The sequence below is a fragment of the Danio aesculapii genome, chromosome 11 (genome assembly GCF_903798145.1).
Source record: "Danio aesculapii chromosome 11, fDanAes4.1, whole genome shotgun sequence".
Lineage (NCBI taxonomy): Eukaryota > Metazoa > Chordata > Actinopteri > Cypriniformes > Danionidae > Danio > Danio aesculapii.
Window position 1 is genome coordinate 44,476,089 of NC_079445.1, and position 13,018 is coordinate 44,489,106.

Here is a 13,018-nt window from a genome sequence, read left to right on the forward strand (position 1 = left end):
GTCTGAGCTGTTCTAATGTAAAGAGCACAGAGCTGGACATTGAGTTCAGTCAGAACAGAAGCTGAGCTCCATGAACTGACTACAGATGAACTCTACCCTTCACCTCTGCCAAAATGTGTAATGTGTAATGTGTAAGTGTGTGGTAATGTGTGTGTACGGGTAAGTGAGTGTGTGTTAGTGTGTGAATATGTGAGAATGTGTGTGTTTGTAAGAAAGAGAAAAGAGTAAGTGTGTGTGTTAATGTGTCAGTCTGTGTGTGCGAGTTTGTGTGTGTGTGTGAGAGAGAGAGAGAGAGAGAGAGAGAGAGAGAGAGAGAGAGAGCGAGGGCGAGTGTGTGTGTGTGTGTTAACTCTGGGCCCCTCAGGAAATAGATCATTCTCACGCGAGCCTGTGAAAGTGGGCGGATCTACAACACACTCCTTCCTCAACTACAGCATAAATACTCTGTGTGTGTGTGTGTGTGTGTGTATTTGTTCTTGCGAGTGTTCATCTGCAAATATGAACACACAGAAACTACAATCACCCGCCAACATGAACGACATGAAGTCCAGAATGGAGAAAGCGGCAGAGATGAAAGATGAAGACAAGCTCTACAGACGGGACGGGATCCTGTACTCAACTGTTCTCAGTCCTCCAGAGACCATGGACAAACTAAAAGACCTACAGGCCAGAGAGGATGATCTCATTCTGGTTGCGTATCCCAAATGTGGTGAGTAAAGCAGTGTGTAAGATGTGGCTGTGTGTGTAACTGCTGGCCGAGGCTGGCAGTGGACTCAGGTTACATATCAGTTAGTTGCGTAACACTCTTTTGTTACAGCATTTCTCTTGTAAACGTCCCTGCATGACAACTGAAAGTCACACATTCTGCCTTTAATGCAAATCTGAATCGACTACTTTCCATCAATGAACTGACTCTTGAAATCTGAGGCTTTGTAATGCAGGACAAAAATGCAATTCTTTCATAATTGTCAAGTCATGCTCAGTCAACACAACTCACACACACTGCAATACTGGACACAAAAGAGAGACGCAATTCTGGGCATTCATCGCAGTCAAACACTTGTGTAAATTGGTGCGCTGAACTGAATATATGCAAGACAGTGTATTCACTAGTGCTGTCATCGATTTAAGAGAATTAACTAATTAATCACACTTTTTTGCGATTAAATCGCAATTAAACCACTAAAACTTTGGCTATTCAAATGAAAAATTAATGTAAATTCAAGACAAAGAAACTATTTAAATACAACATATGATTGTTTATCAGAATCTTTGCTTAACTTGTAACAGATTTCTTCATGTAAACAACATATATGAAGAAATAAACCATTAAGATCCTCAAACTGTTGGCTTGGCAGCCATATTTATTACAGGAATAAAACCCCCCGTTCCATTTCAAGAGTTCCCACTTAGATATGCTTGGCGTTTAAAGCAGGTTTGGCATGCTGTCCCGGGAGAGAACCCTGAGCTCTGAGATATTTGAGCCCAGGGCTCCCGCCCAGTCAATAAGCATATCAGGAGATCCGAGATCAGGTAGGTCTCGAGAGCTCCCCCTTTAGAAAAGGGAGGAAAAGGAGGAGATGGGGTGGAAGGGGGGATTCTTCCAAACGAAAATAGAGCAGTAGGAAGAAAATGATCCATTTATAGTAAACTAGGATCACTCTGATTGGATTATTACTGATTACAGATGAGCGGCCAGTCGTGCTCAATCATATCACGTGCTCCTCTCCAAATAAATTTCGAAATTAATTCATAAACTTCACGTAATGTAATGATTGTGAGGGTGCAGGTGACACGTAATTTCTTGCGAGACATTCAAATACCTCACGTGCCCTGCGTATGCAACTTCTACAAGTCATGTAAAACAATTAATTGCAAACTGAAATAAATAAAATTTGATTATATGGTTTGGAATGTGATTTTTTATGAGATTATTTAAAATTTTTTGCCATTATTTTGCATTTAAATTAAGAATTTTGCAGGATCGCAAGTATTTGTGACTTTTTGTTGATTTTGCGTTGCATTCAGCGATCGCGGAATCGAAAAAAAACTTGGGGGTCTGATATAATAACACAAATAAAGCAGTTTTGAAACTAGTCTGAGCTGTTCTAATGTAAAGAGCACAGAGCTGGACATTGAGTTCAGTCAGAACAGAAGCTGAGCTCCATGAACTGACTACAGATGAACTCTACCCTTCACCTCTGCCAAAACCAGCTTTTCAGGAAAACTAGCTGTGTGTGTGTGAGTGTCAGTCTCTGTCTGAGAGGGTGTGACTTTGCATTTTTCGTTTGAGATAGTGTGTGTGTGTTTGTGTATGTGTCAGTATGAGAGTAAGAGAGTGTGTATTTGTGTGAGTGTGTGTTATCATGTAAGAGTGTGTGTGGGTGCTCATGTGTGTATCTCATCAGTCAGACAGATAGTGAGTGTGCATACCTGTGTGAGTGTGACTCTGCATTTGTATGCATGTAAATGAGTGTGTATTTGTGCAAGCGAGTGTGTGTTAGTGTGTTCGTGAGTGAATTAGTTTTTATTTTTTCCATTTTTATTCTAGTTTTGGTCACTTTTTGGTCAAATCTTGAAAAGTTAGTTGGATTTTTAGGTCCACTAGCACTGTTGTCATGTAACTGAATGACTAAAACGTGCACAATAACTAGTTTTTAGTGGAAAGCCGTGCTGTGGAAACAACCCCTCCTGGTTAACTAGAACCGTGCATTCACACAGGGCTTCAGTGTCAATACTTGACGGTGGGCGTGTCTGAAGTTGGGGCTGACGCGATTGTCATAGCAGCATCAGGCAATGAAATCAGTCCTCAATCGGCTACTGTCTGAGCTGGGGTATTTGCATAAAGCAATCTGATTGGCTGATGCGTCTGTTGGCGCTTAAAGTTGAGAAATTCCCAACTTCTGCAGCAAGCAACGTCAGTGAAGTGGCCCCGACGGATCCACAATGCAATTCGGCAATGCCTGACGTCACTTATTCAAAGTGAATGGGAAGTGTTGATGCTGACGCTACATGTGATGAAGGGGGTAATAGCCTTGCTGAACATTGGTGATTACATACATTTGCATTGAATTTGACAATTTAAATAACGTGGTGTTGCAGTTTGTGCCCAAAAACTGAATTCTGCGCAACAATTTAAGAACTTTGTTTACATTTGAACTGTAAAGCAAAACTTGCATCGCAAGACACATAAAAAAAAATAGAAATCAATCAACAAAAACACAGACTCCGCATCGGAATGCATGACGTTTGCAAATCTTACAGAATTGTCAAGTCAAGCTCAGTCAACACAACTCACACACACAGCAATACTGGACACAAAAGAGTGACGCAATTCTGGGCATTCATCACAATCAAACACTTTCTCTAGTTTTTTTTAACCAATTTACATTTAAATCTTAAACAAGAATAACTTTAAAAAAACTTACAAAGAAAGCGTCGCAGTTTATTTCATGATTTTAGGCTTTAATCATGATTTCTGAGTAAAACCCTGTGCGAATTCAAAAGAATTCAACAACAACCTTGTTATTTCCCCAACACGGGCTCATTGGAAATATGTGTTTCAGTCTAAATTTTAGTGAAATTTCAAAAACGTCATTAAACATAAATTGACTGCACTTTCTATTTGGCTTCAGGGCCAACAGCTTGCATTCCTTTTCACACTACAGAGCTTGAAATTAACCTTTTTTCTTGGTAGCACCGGTGCTCCTAACTTCAAAAATTTTGGCACACCAGACCCACCAAAAATTATGAGCAGCGTTACTACACACTTTATATTAACTGATTTATTGCATTTGAAATCAACACTAATGACAAACATCTAACAAACAAAACTGGCCCTGCACACACTGCTTGACATGAATGAGATGAACTGAGTTAACGATAATAACTGTGCTGTTCTTACAGGTGGTGTCTGATACTGCACAGACACTATTGACATATAACTTATTATTTGCATTCGTCATCTTAATAGCATTAAGGGTCTTTTCATGAGCTGCAATATTAGTTTAATCTCAGAGAACGCAAGCCCTTTTGCGATAGTGAACGCAGTGTCAGTCGCACGACTAACAACATCGTGATGATTAAATGAAGGATTAAATAGCGTTAGAACATCTCGTGCTTAAAATGTGTAGATGTGGCAAACACTGTTACCTGAAAACTCCATCCCACAGACTTTACAGTGAATGCTTTAGTCATTTTCATAGCAGACTTTAACCACTGGAAGTCTTTTATCCACTCTTTGAAAATTGTAAATAGTGGATTAACATTCACCACATGATCCCTAATCAGATGTGCCATTATTTGTAACTTTAGGTGGTTTCTAAAACTAAATCTGTCAGTGTTGTTTTCATTCTCTCATATCCAGACCTTTATATTTTCATGGCTGTAGCTCTCTGTCATCTGAACTGAGGGATTGACAGCTGATATTAACCAATCCATTCGTGTTCTGTTCTAGAGCAGTGGGCCAATCAGAAGAGCTTGAAGGCGGGGCAAGCATTGCAGGATTTCTTTACTGCAGCAAGTTGACATGACAACTGTTTTAAACCATTACTAAGCGCTGCATTTCACAATTCAGATGCAAATATACATTGAGTGAATGCCTCCTAAATCTACACATGCGGTGAACATTTTGCAGTGAAAACTGGTCACACGGCAACAATTTTATGCACTCGCACAAATGCTCCCAAATATATTTTGAGGTCGCATAGACCAAATTTTGGGCGCATATGGGACCAAAACGGTCACAATTTCAAGCCCTGCACTAATGATATTTACAGGGACATAAATAAGAAAGTGTCTATAGCTGTATAACTTTTCTGCCATGGTCAGTAAGCTGAGGCACGCATTTTTCAATGACCCTGGGCTCCATATTCCTCTTGCAATATATAAATGCATGCACATTTTGAGAGATTTGAGAGATCTTATTTTATTAAGCTACAGTAAATGTGTTTGTGATTGATTTCCAACAGGGTTTAACTGGATGGTGGCGGTCTTGCGTAAAATCATGAACGCTTCCACTGGTAAAGATGAGAAACCTCCTGAAAGGCCTCCTCTGGTCGAGTTTCTACCTCCAGATGTTCAAGAGGTCAATAACAGCACAAAGCACCTAGCAATCTGGGAATATTTACCCTGAACACACAAAAAACATCACAGCACGTGTAATAATACAGTTCCGCACTGTTTGTTTTACAGAAACTGGCAGAAATGCCTCCACGGAGGCTTCTGGGAACTCATCTGCACCCTGACAACATGCCTGCTACTTTCTTTACTAAGAAACCAAAGGTCAGTAACAAGGAGATTGAACTTTGAGTCACATCTATGAGATCAAATCATGTGACGCTACATAAAGATTATACAAGATCTGCAAGTACTAAACACATCACACATGCACACACCATCACAAGTTAAAAAAAATTAAAGTTATAAAGTTTTCTCTTTATTTTTTTAAAGAAATTACGAAAGAAATTAGCCTTTCTGTTAGGGCTGTTCAGTCTATCAGAATTATCAAAATATTGTAAATGTTTTTATTAGCTTCCAATAAATGAGTGATGTGATACAAATGTTCAAATATATCCATACAGTTGAAGTCAGAATTATTAAACCCCCTTTGATATTTTATTTTAAATATTTCCCAAATGATGTTGAACAGAGCAAGGAAATGTTCACAGTATGTCTGATAATATTTTTTCTTCTGGAGAAAGTCTTATTTGTTTTATTTCGGCTAGAATAAAAGCAGTTCTTAAATTTTTGAAAACCATTTTAAGTTCAAAATTATAAGCATTATTAGCATTATTATTAAAACCCCCCCCCCCCCTTCGGTCTCCCGGATTTTCTGAGACAAACGTTGGCAGGTATGCTGACTGGGTCAGTAGGCATATCTGTGTGAAGTTTGCATGTTCTCCCCGTGTTGGTGTGGGTTTCCTCCGGGTTTTCCGGTTTCCCCCACAGTCCAAACAGTAAGCTATCGGTGAATTGGGTAAGCTAAATTGTCCGTAGTGTATGTGTGTGAATGAGAGTGTATGGATGTTTCCCAGTGATGGGTTGCAGCTGGAAGGGCATTCGCTGCGTAAAACATATGCTGGATAAGTTAACGGTTCATTTCACTGTGGCGACCCCAGATTAGTTAAGGGACTTAGCCGAAAATGAATGAATGAATGAATGTTTACACATCGTCAGAAAAGTACCGCCTTATGTTACTGTGAGTCTGTATTGTGTATTTAGGTGGAGAACATTTGACAGTTATGAAGTTTGCTGGACCAAATGTAGTCACTTTACACACAGTGGAAAAAGTTCAGCTTCTGCTGTGACTGTGAGCGTGCATGTCTCCATGACAACTGCGCGCACCGCTGCTAACAGAATGAAACAGGGGACTAATCAGACTATACAATAATATCGTAACATTTTCCCGTCATATAACCACACCAGCCTGACATCATCATTGCGACACGATCTAATTTAAATCACATAAATAAATGACATTTTACAAAATATTCAAATAGGGCGTCACGGTGGCGCAGTGGGTAGCACAATCGCTCACAGCAAGGTCACTGGTTTGAGCCTTAGCTGGGTCAGTTGGCATTTCTGTGTGGAGTTTGCATGTTCTCCCCGTGTTGGCGTGGGTTTCCTCCAGGCGCTGCGGTTAAATGAGTGTGTATGGGTGTTTCCCAGTGATGGGCATTCGCTGTGTAAAACATTTACTGGATAAGTTGGTGGTTCATTCCGCTGTGGCGACCACAGATTAATAATGGGACTAAGCTGAAAATAAAATCAATAAATGAAAATATTCAAATAGAAAACAGATATTTTAAATAATAAACATATTACACAATATTGATGATATTTACTGAGCATAGGACACTCCATTAAAAAGCTAAACTTTCATATTCATTATATTTAAATATTCATTGCACATTTGTTATATAATTTTGAAAAAGTAAATATAATATAACTCTAATCTCCTCAGATTCTGGTGGTGTTCAGAAACCCGAAAGACACACTTGTCTCATATTACCATTTCATGAACAAAAACCCACTTCTGCCCAACGCCGAGTCCTGGGACAAGTTCTTCTCTGACTTCATGACTGGTGATGGTGAGAAAAACGCTGAACTACGAGCTATGACCAATCAATATTACTTTGATTAATATATTCAAATGTCGGTTATGCATGTCTGTTTCTCAGTTAGCTGGGGCTCTTATTTTGATCACGCTCTCGCCTGGGAGAAGCGTATAGACGACCCGAATGTGATGATCGTGATGTATGAGGATCTCAAACAGGTACTTTAATTGTCTGTAATGTCATTAGTCTTGCGCAGTAAGTTTATTAGTCCCTTTTGAACTCTGCACCTCACTGACTCTTTTGCCCCCCCAATACATCCCCCCCCCCCACACACACTCCTCTAACTTATACTCCTCACAATCACTGCACTATTTAACATTTGCACATTTAAAGTTTGCACATATTCATTGCATATTCATTTATTTGAACTGTACATACCCACTGCACATGGACATTTGTAGTTATGTTTATCTATCTGCACACTTCTGATTACTAATAGCATCCTGTACATATATTTATTTATTGTAAACCTCTGTTCATAGCTAATACAACCTGTATATAATGTTGATAGTACATCCATCTGTAAATATCACCATAGTTTTTCTATAACTGCACTTTATAACTTATACCTGTATCCTGCACTTGCTGCTATTGCACTGCTGGTTAGACCTAAACTGCATTTCGTTGCCTTGTACTTGTACATGTGTAATGACAATAAAGTTGAATCTAATCTAATCTATTAGTCTAATAAACAAATGCTTCTTGCTGACAGTACAAAAAAGTTCAAATGCTATAATAAATATCTGTAGCCTGGTTAACAGTAAGTTTCAATAATACATAAGCTGAATAACCATTCAGTAAATTGGCTTTCTCAAAATTTCCTGCATGACAGTCCATTTTTAATGTTTTTTGTTTTGTTTTCTCATCAGTTACGTACATTAGAGTTTAAGGTTACATCTAATTTTGATGAATAATGTTTACTGCATTACTTTAGTGTCATGTGTGTTGGAAAAATGAGAACCCAGTCCAGGAGACTCGTTTCAAGCAGAATTCTTTGAAATGTAATGTAATGTAATACAGCTCGTTTTATCATGTATGGCCATACATCCAAAGCACTTCATAATCATGAGGGGGGTCTCTCCACACCACCACCAGTGTGCAGCTCCACTTGGATGATACGACAGGAGCCATAGGAAAAATGCGCCAGTGATTCACCACACACCAGCTATAGGGGGAGTGGGGAGACAGTGATAGAGCCAGTTCAGTGGATGGTGATGATTGGGAGACCATGATGGGTACGCAGGCATTTGGCCAGGACACTGAGGTTACACCCCTACTCTTTTTTTTTTAAGTTATTTTTTGGGGGGTTTTCACCCCCTCAAAAAATAGAGAGAGTTGACAGGAAAGCATGGGGAGCAGAGAGAGGGGAAGGACCGGCACAGGACCGCGAGGTGAAATTGAACTTGGGTTGCCGTGAGCATCGGAGTGCTTGCGTCGATGCACTAACCACTACACCACTGGCACGGACACACCCCTACTCTTTACAAGAAGTGCCAGGGGATTTTTAATGACAAGGTCAGGATCTCGGTTTAAAGACTCATCCTAAAGACGGCGCTCTCTGACAATTTCGTGTCCGCTTCACTTTACTGGGGCATTAAGACTCACAGCCCACAGGTTGAGCGCCCCCTGCTGGATTTACTAGTATCACTTCCGACAGCAACCTAGTTTTTCCATGTGGTCTCCTATCCAAGTACTGACCAGGCTTAGCTGTTGGTTGTTTCAATCTTCAAGAAGTCCACATCACTAACACAAGTCTAGCAACTCTCAAGTCTAAAACAAGTCTGAAACAAGTCTACTTTGGGACAGAGTCATCCTGTCTATTATAATGTTTTTAGGAGGGAGCAGTGGCTAAAGGTGGAGATGGCTAACAAAGCATGCAAATGAAGTAGATAGGTGAAAGAACCTGCCCAGCCACTAACCACACAAGTCGGGTCACCTTTATCAGGCTTGCGTTTCCACAGCTATTAGGGTACCAACCTCTTTTGGTGGGCATGGTGTATGACAAAGTTTCAGTCGATGTCATTCTTGCTCGAGAAAATGTCAAAGTAAAGCTGTACGGGTCATTCACATAACATATGAGAAGCTCTTCTCACAAAACAGATGCTTCATATACATAAATACTTGTGTTGAAATGTTCATTATTAACCTTTCTATGAGCATGACTTCATTATATCTGCAGATCAATGAAATAGCCGACTGTAAAGTCTGCGATTATATAAAATAAATAAATAAATGCAGCATATAGGAACACATACAGCCCCCTAACAGTCTCTGATATGTTACCAACCACAGATAACTTACACACAGCAGACATTTAGTCCTTATTTGGGTTCAAAAACAACACGCAATATATAACCCACAGTCAGTGAAAACCTCTCATCTGTATCGTTAATCTTCACCAGCACATGTAGCCTCTGTTAGAGTCATTCAGTCATTCCCAGTTCATAATAGTCCAGAAGGTGAAGATAATAGTTAAACATGGCAGTTTGTTCAGGTTTTAGGTTGCTGAAAGAATCATTTGCTCCTTTGTTTTTCGTGCGGTCAGTCTCGCGTTTGTCTGTTTCTGAAAGGGTCGGATGTTAGAAGCACTTCAATAATCACGCGCACGTTATTATTATCAGCTCAAGAAGTTCGTTATTTCAAATATAGACGCACGGAGAGCGCAAGTGAGAAAGCGAAACCGCTCGACCTTTGGACGGCCCTGTAAAAAACTACGAGCCACATGGAAGAATCTGCTCTTCTTCTGGGCTTTGTTGCTGTTCAGCAAGACGACGACAAGATTTGGTTAACCACGGCTTGTTATTATATGTATATATTATTACAGTGTACTGTCTCGGCTGTGTATTTAAAAATGGCGCTTCTTTTTTTTTCATTCTCCTGGCTTGTTCTACGAGCGAGTGACGTATCTCTGTAAACCAATAGTGTTCAGCTGCGCGTCTAGCTCCACCTTTTGGTATCCTTTTGTTGTGCTAGGTACTTTTTGTAAAGGGTACGCAAAAAGTGGTACGATACGGTTCAATTTTAGGTACCTTTTGACAGTGGAAACGCCCATAAAAGCGTACCGCACCAATCCGTATCGTACCCCTCAGTGAAATCAGGCCAAAGTTTAAATCAACAAAATAGTTTCTTTGGTCTGAATGGATCCAGAAAGGCAAAGGCACAGTCGTTGGGACTCTACCTTTAGCATTTGCATCACTTTAGCTTAGCCAGTGCTCAGGAAGCAAGAGGTTTTAATGTCTCTCACACCCTAGCTGCAAGAATTTTGAAGGAAATGATAGAATTAAAAACCAAAGATTGTAACTTTACAGTCATAGATTATTGTTAATTTGGAACTAGATTATATAAATTTATATCAATTTATATTATATCTGTGTGAATGACATGAAGCCTCTTCTATATATCAGTGTGTTTCTCTACTTGTGGAAATAGTTGTTTGATGAGCTTTAGTTCATTATATGACTTTCTCAACACCACATGATTATGGTTGTGTTTTTGTCTGTGTAACAAAAGCACAATGTGTAGATGTTAGTACTTCAAAACATTGATGTATAACACTATCAATTACTGAAACATGGTATATTAGCATAAAACATTTACATTTAAGTCTTCAACCCTATTTATTATAGTATAATTCTGGCAAACCATAGCTTCCTTTTTAAAAAAAATGTCATTTAAAACTTTTATTTTTACAGTGAATGTGCATCTTTTGAGCTTTAAACACATTTCTGCTGCTCCTCCAGAATCTTCCAGAAGGAGTGAAGAAGATCTCTGAGTTCTTCAGTCTTCCTCTGACAGATGAGCAGGTCAGCAGCATCGCCGGACAGAGCACCTTTAGCGCTATGGTGGAGAACTCGCAGAAATCCCATGGCAATTTCGGCAGCATCTTTTTCAGAAAAGGTAAAAGATCCGTTCATGATGCAAAACCTCACCCACAAAAGTCAACCACACAAGCTGTCAATCACTCAAGGTGTCAATCACTGACACTGTCACTCACTCAAACAGCCAAAACTTGAAGCTGTCGATCACTCAAACTGTCAATTACACAAGCTGTCAATCATGCAAGCTGTCAATCACTGCCAATCACTGAAGGTGTCAATCACTCTAGCTGTCAATCACGCTGTCAGTCAAGCTGTTAATCACTGAAGATGTCAATTACACTAGCTGTCAATCACACAAGCTGTCACTCACTCTGTCAATCACACAAACTGTCAATCACACAAGCTGTCAATCACACAAGCTGTCAATCACTTCAGCTTTCAATCACTTAAGCTGTCAATCACACAAGCTGTCACTCACACAAGCTGTCAATCACACAAGCTGTCAATCACACAAGCTGTCAATCACTTAAGCTGTCAATCACACAAGCTGTCAATCACACAAGCTGTCAATCACTTCAGCTTTCAATCACTTAAGCTGTCAATCACACAAGCTGTCAATCACTTAAGCTGTCAATCACACAAACTGTCAATCACACAAGCTGTCAATCACACAAACTGTCAATCACTTAAGCTGTCAATCACTTCAGCTTTCAATCACTTAAGCTGTCAATCACACAAGCTGTCAATCACACAAGCTGTCAATCACACAAGCTGTCAATCACACAAGCTGTCAATCACACAATCTGTCAATCACACAAGCTGTCAATCACACAATCTGTCAATCACACAAGCTGTCAATCACACAAGCTGTCAATCACACAAACTGTCAATCACACAATCTGTCAATCACACAAGCTGTCAATCACACAAGCTGTCAATCACACAAGCTGTCAATCACACAAGCTTTCAGTCACTCAAGCTGTCAATCACACAAACTGTCAATCACACAAGCTTTCAATCACTCAAGCTGTCATTCACACAAGCTGTCAATCACACAAACTGTCAATCACACAAGCTGTCAATCACACAAGCTGTCAATCACACAAGCTGTCAATCACACAAGCTGTCAATCACACAAACTGTCAATCACACAAACTGTCAATCACACAAGCTGTCAATCACACAATCTGTCAATCACACAAGCTGTCAATCACACAATCTGTCAATCACACAAGCTGTCAATCACACAAACTATCAATCACTTAAACTGTCAATCACACAAGCTGTCAATCACACAAGCTGTCAATCACACAAGCTGTCAATCACACAAGCTTTCAGTCACTCAAGCTGTCAATCACACAAACTGTCAATCACACAAGCTTTCAATCACTCAAGCTGTCATTCACACAAGCTGTCAATCACACAAATTGTCAATCACACAAGCTGTCAATCACACAATCTGTCAATCACACAATCTGTCAATCACACAAGCTGTCAATCACACAAGCTGTCAATCACACAAGCTGTCAATCCCACAATCTGTCAATCACACAAGCTGTCAATCACACAAACTTTCAATCACTTCCGCTTTCAATCAGTCAAGCTGTCAATCACACAAACTGTCAATCAATCAATCAATCAATCAATCAATCAATCAATCAATCAAACAACCTCTTATTTTCATTGTGTTTGCATGGCATGGTTTATAATAAAGGATTTCTTTTTGTGCTTCATCAGTCATATGTTTTGTGTTTTGTCTTGAACAGGCGAGGTGGGCGACTGGAAGAATCATTTCTCTGATGCTCAGAGTAAACAGATGGATGAGCTCTACCAAGCCAAACTAGCTGGAACTAAACTGGCTGCCCGAATGAATTATGACCTTTACTGCCAATAAACCTGAAGACACGGCATGAGCTGACAGATGAAGACAATGTTTTACAGAAATTCACCAGGGCAGCTGTTCATGAATGTGTTTAATCCTTTTCTTGTACATTCCATTGCTTACAATAAGCACAAACTAACTGTCATTAAACCTCATGGTGTGCACTTGCTAACATTTATTAAAATAAAATGTCAACACTA

The 13,018-nt window shown here is 39.7% G+C and overlaps 1 protein-coding gene across 1 annotated transcript; it reads left to right on the top strand.

Annotated features, from left to right (window-relative positions):
* Positions 1-450: 450 nt before the first annotated feature.
* On the top strand, positions 451-13,018 carry sult6b1 (sulfotransferase family, cytosolic, 6b, member 1). The gene is made up of 7 exons (XM_056468521.1): positions 451-709; positions 4,971-5,086; positions 5,194-5,283; positions 6,965-7,091; positions 7,182-7,276; positions 10,859-11,015; positions 12,703-13,018. The coding sequence occupies exons 1-7, from the start codon at positions 499-501 to the stop codon at positions 12,828-12,830; spliced, it is 924 nt and encodes a 307-aa protein (XP_056324496.1). The 5' UTR covers positions 451-498; the 3' UTR covers positions 12,831-13,018.

Coding starts and splice junctions, on each gene's coding strand:
- sult6b1 (XM_056468521.1), top strand. CDS start 499: ATGAACACACAGAAACTACAATCACCCGCCAACATGAACGACATGAAG. Junction 7,277..10,858: donor TGTATGAGGATCTCAAACAG/GTACTTTAATTG, acceptor CTGCTCCTCCAG/AATCTTCCAGAAGGAGTGAA. Junction 11,016..12,702: donor CAGCATCTTTTTCAGAAAAG/GTAAAAGATCCG, acceptor TGTCTTGAACAG/GCGAGGTGGGCGACTGGAAG.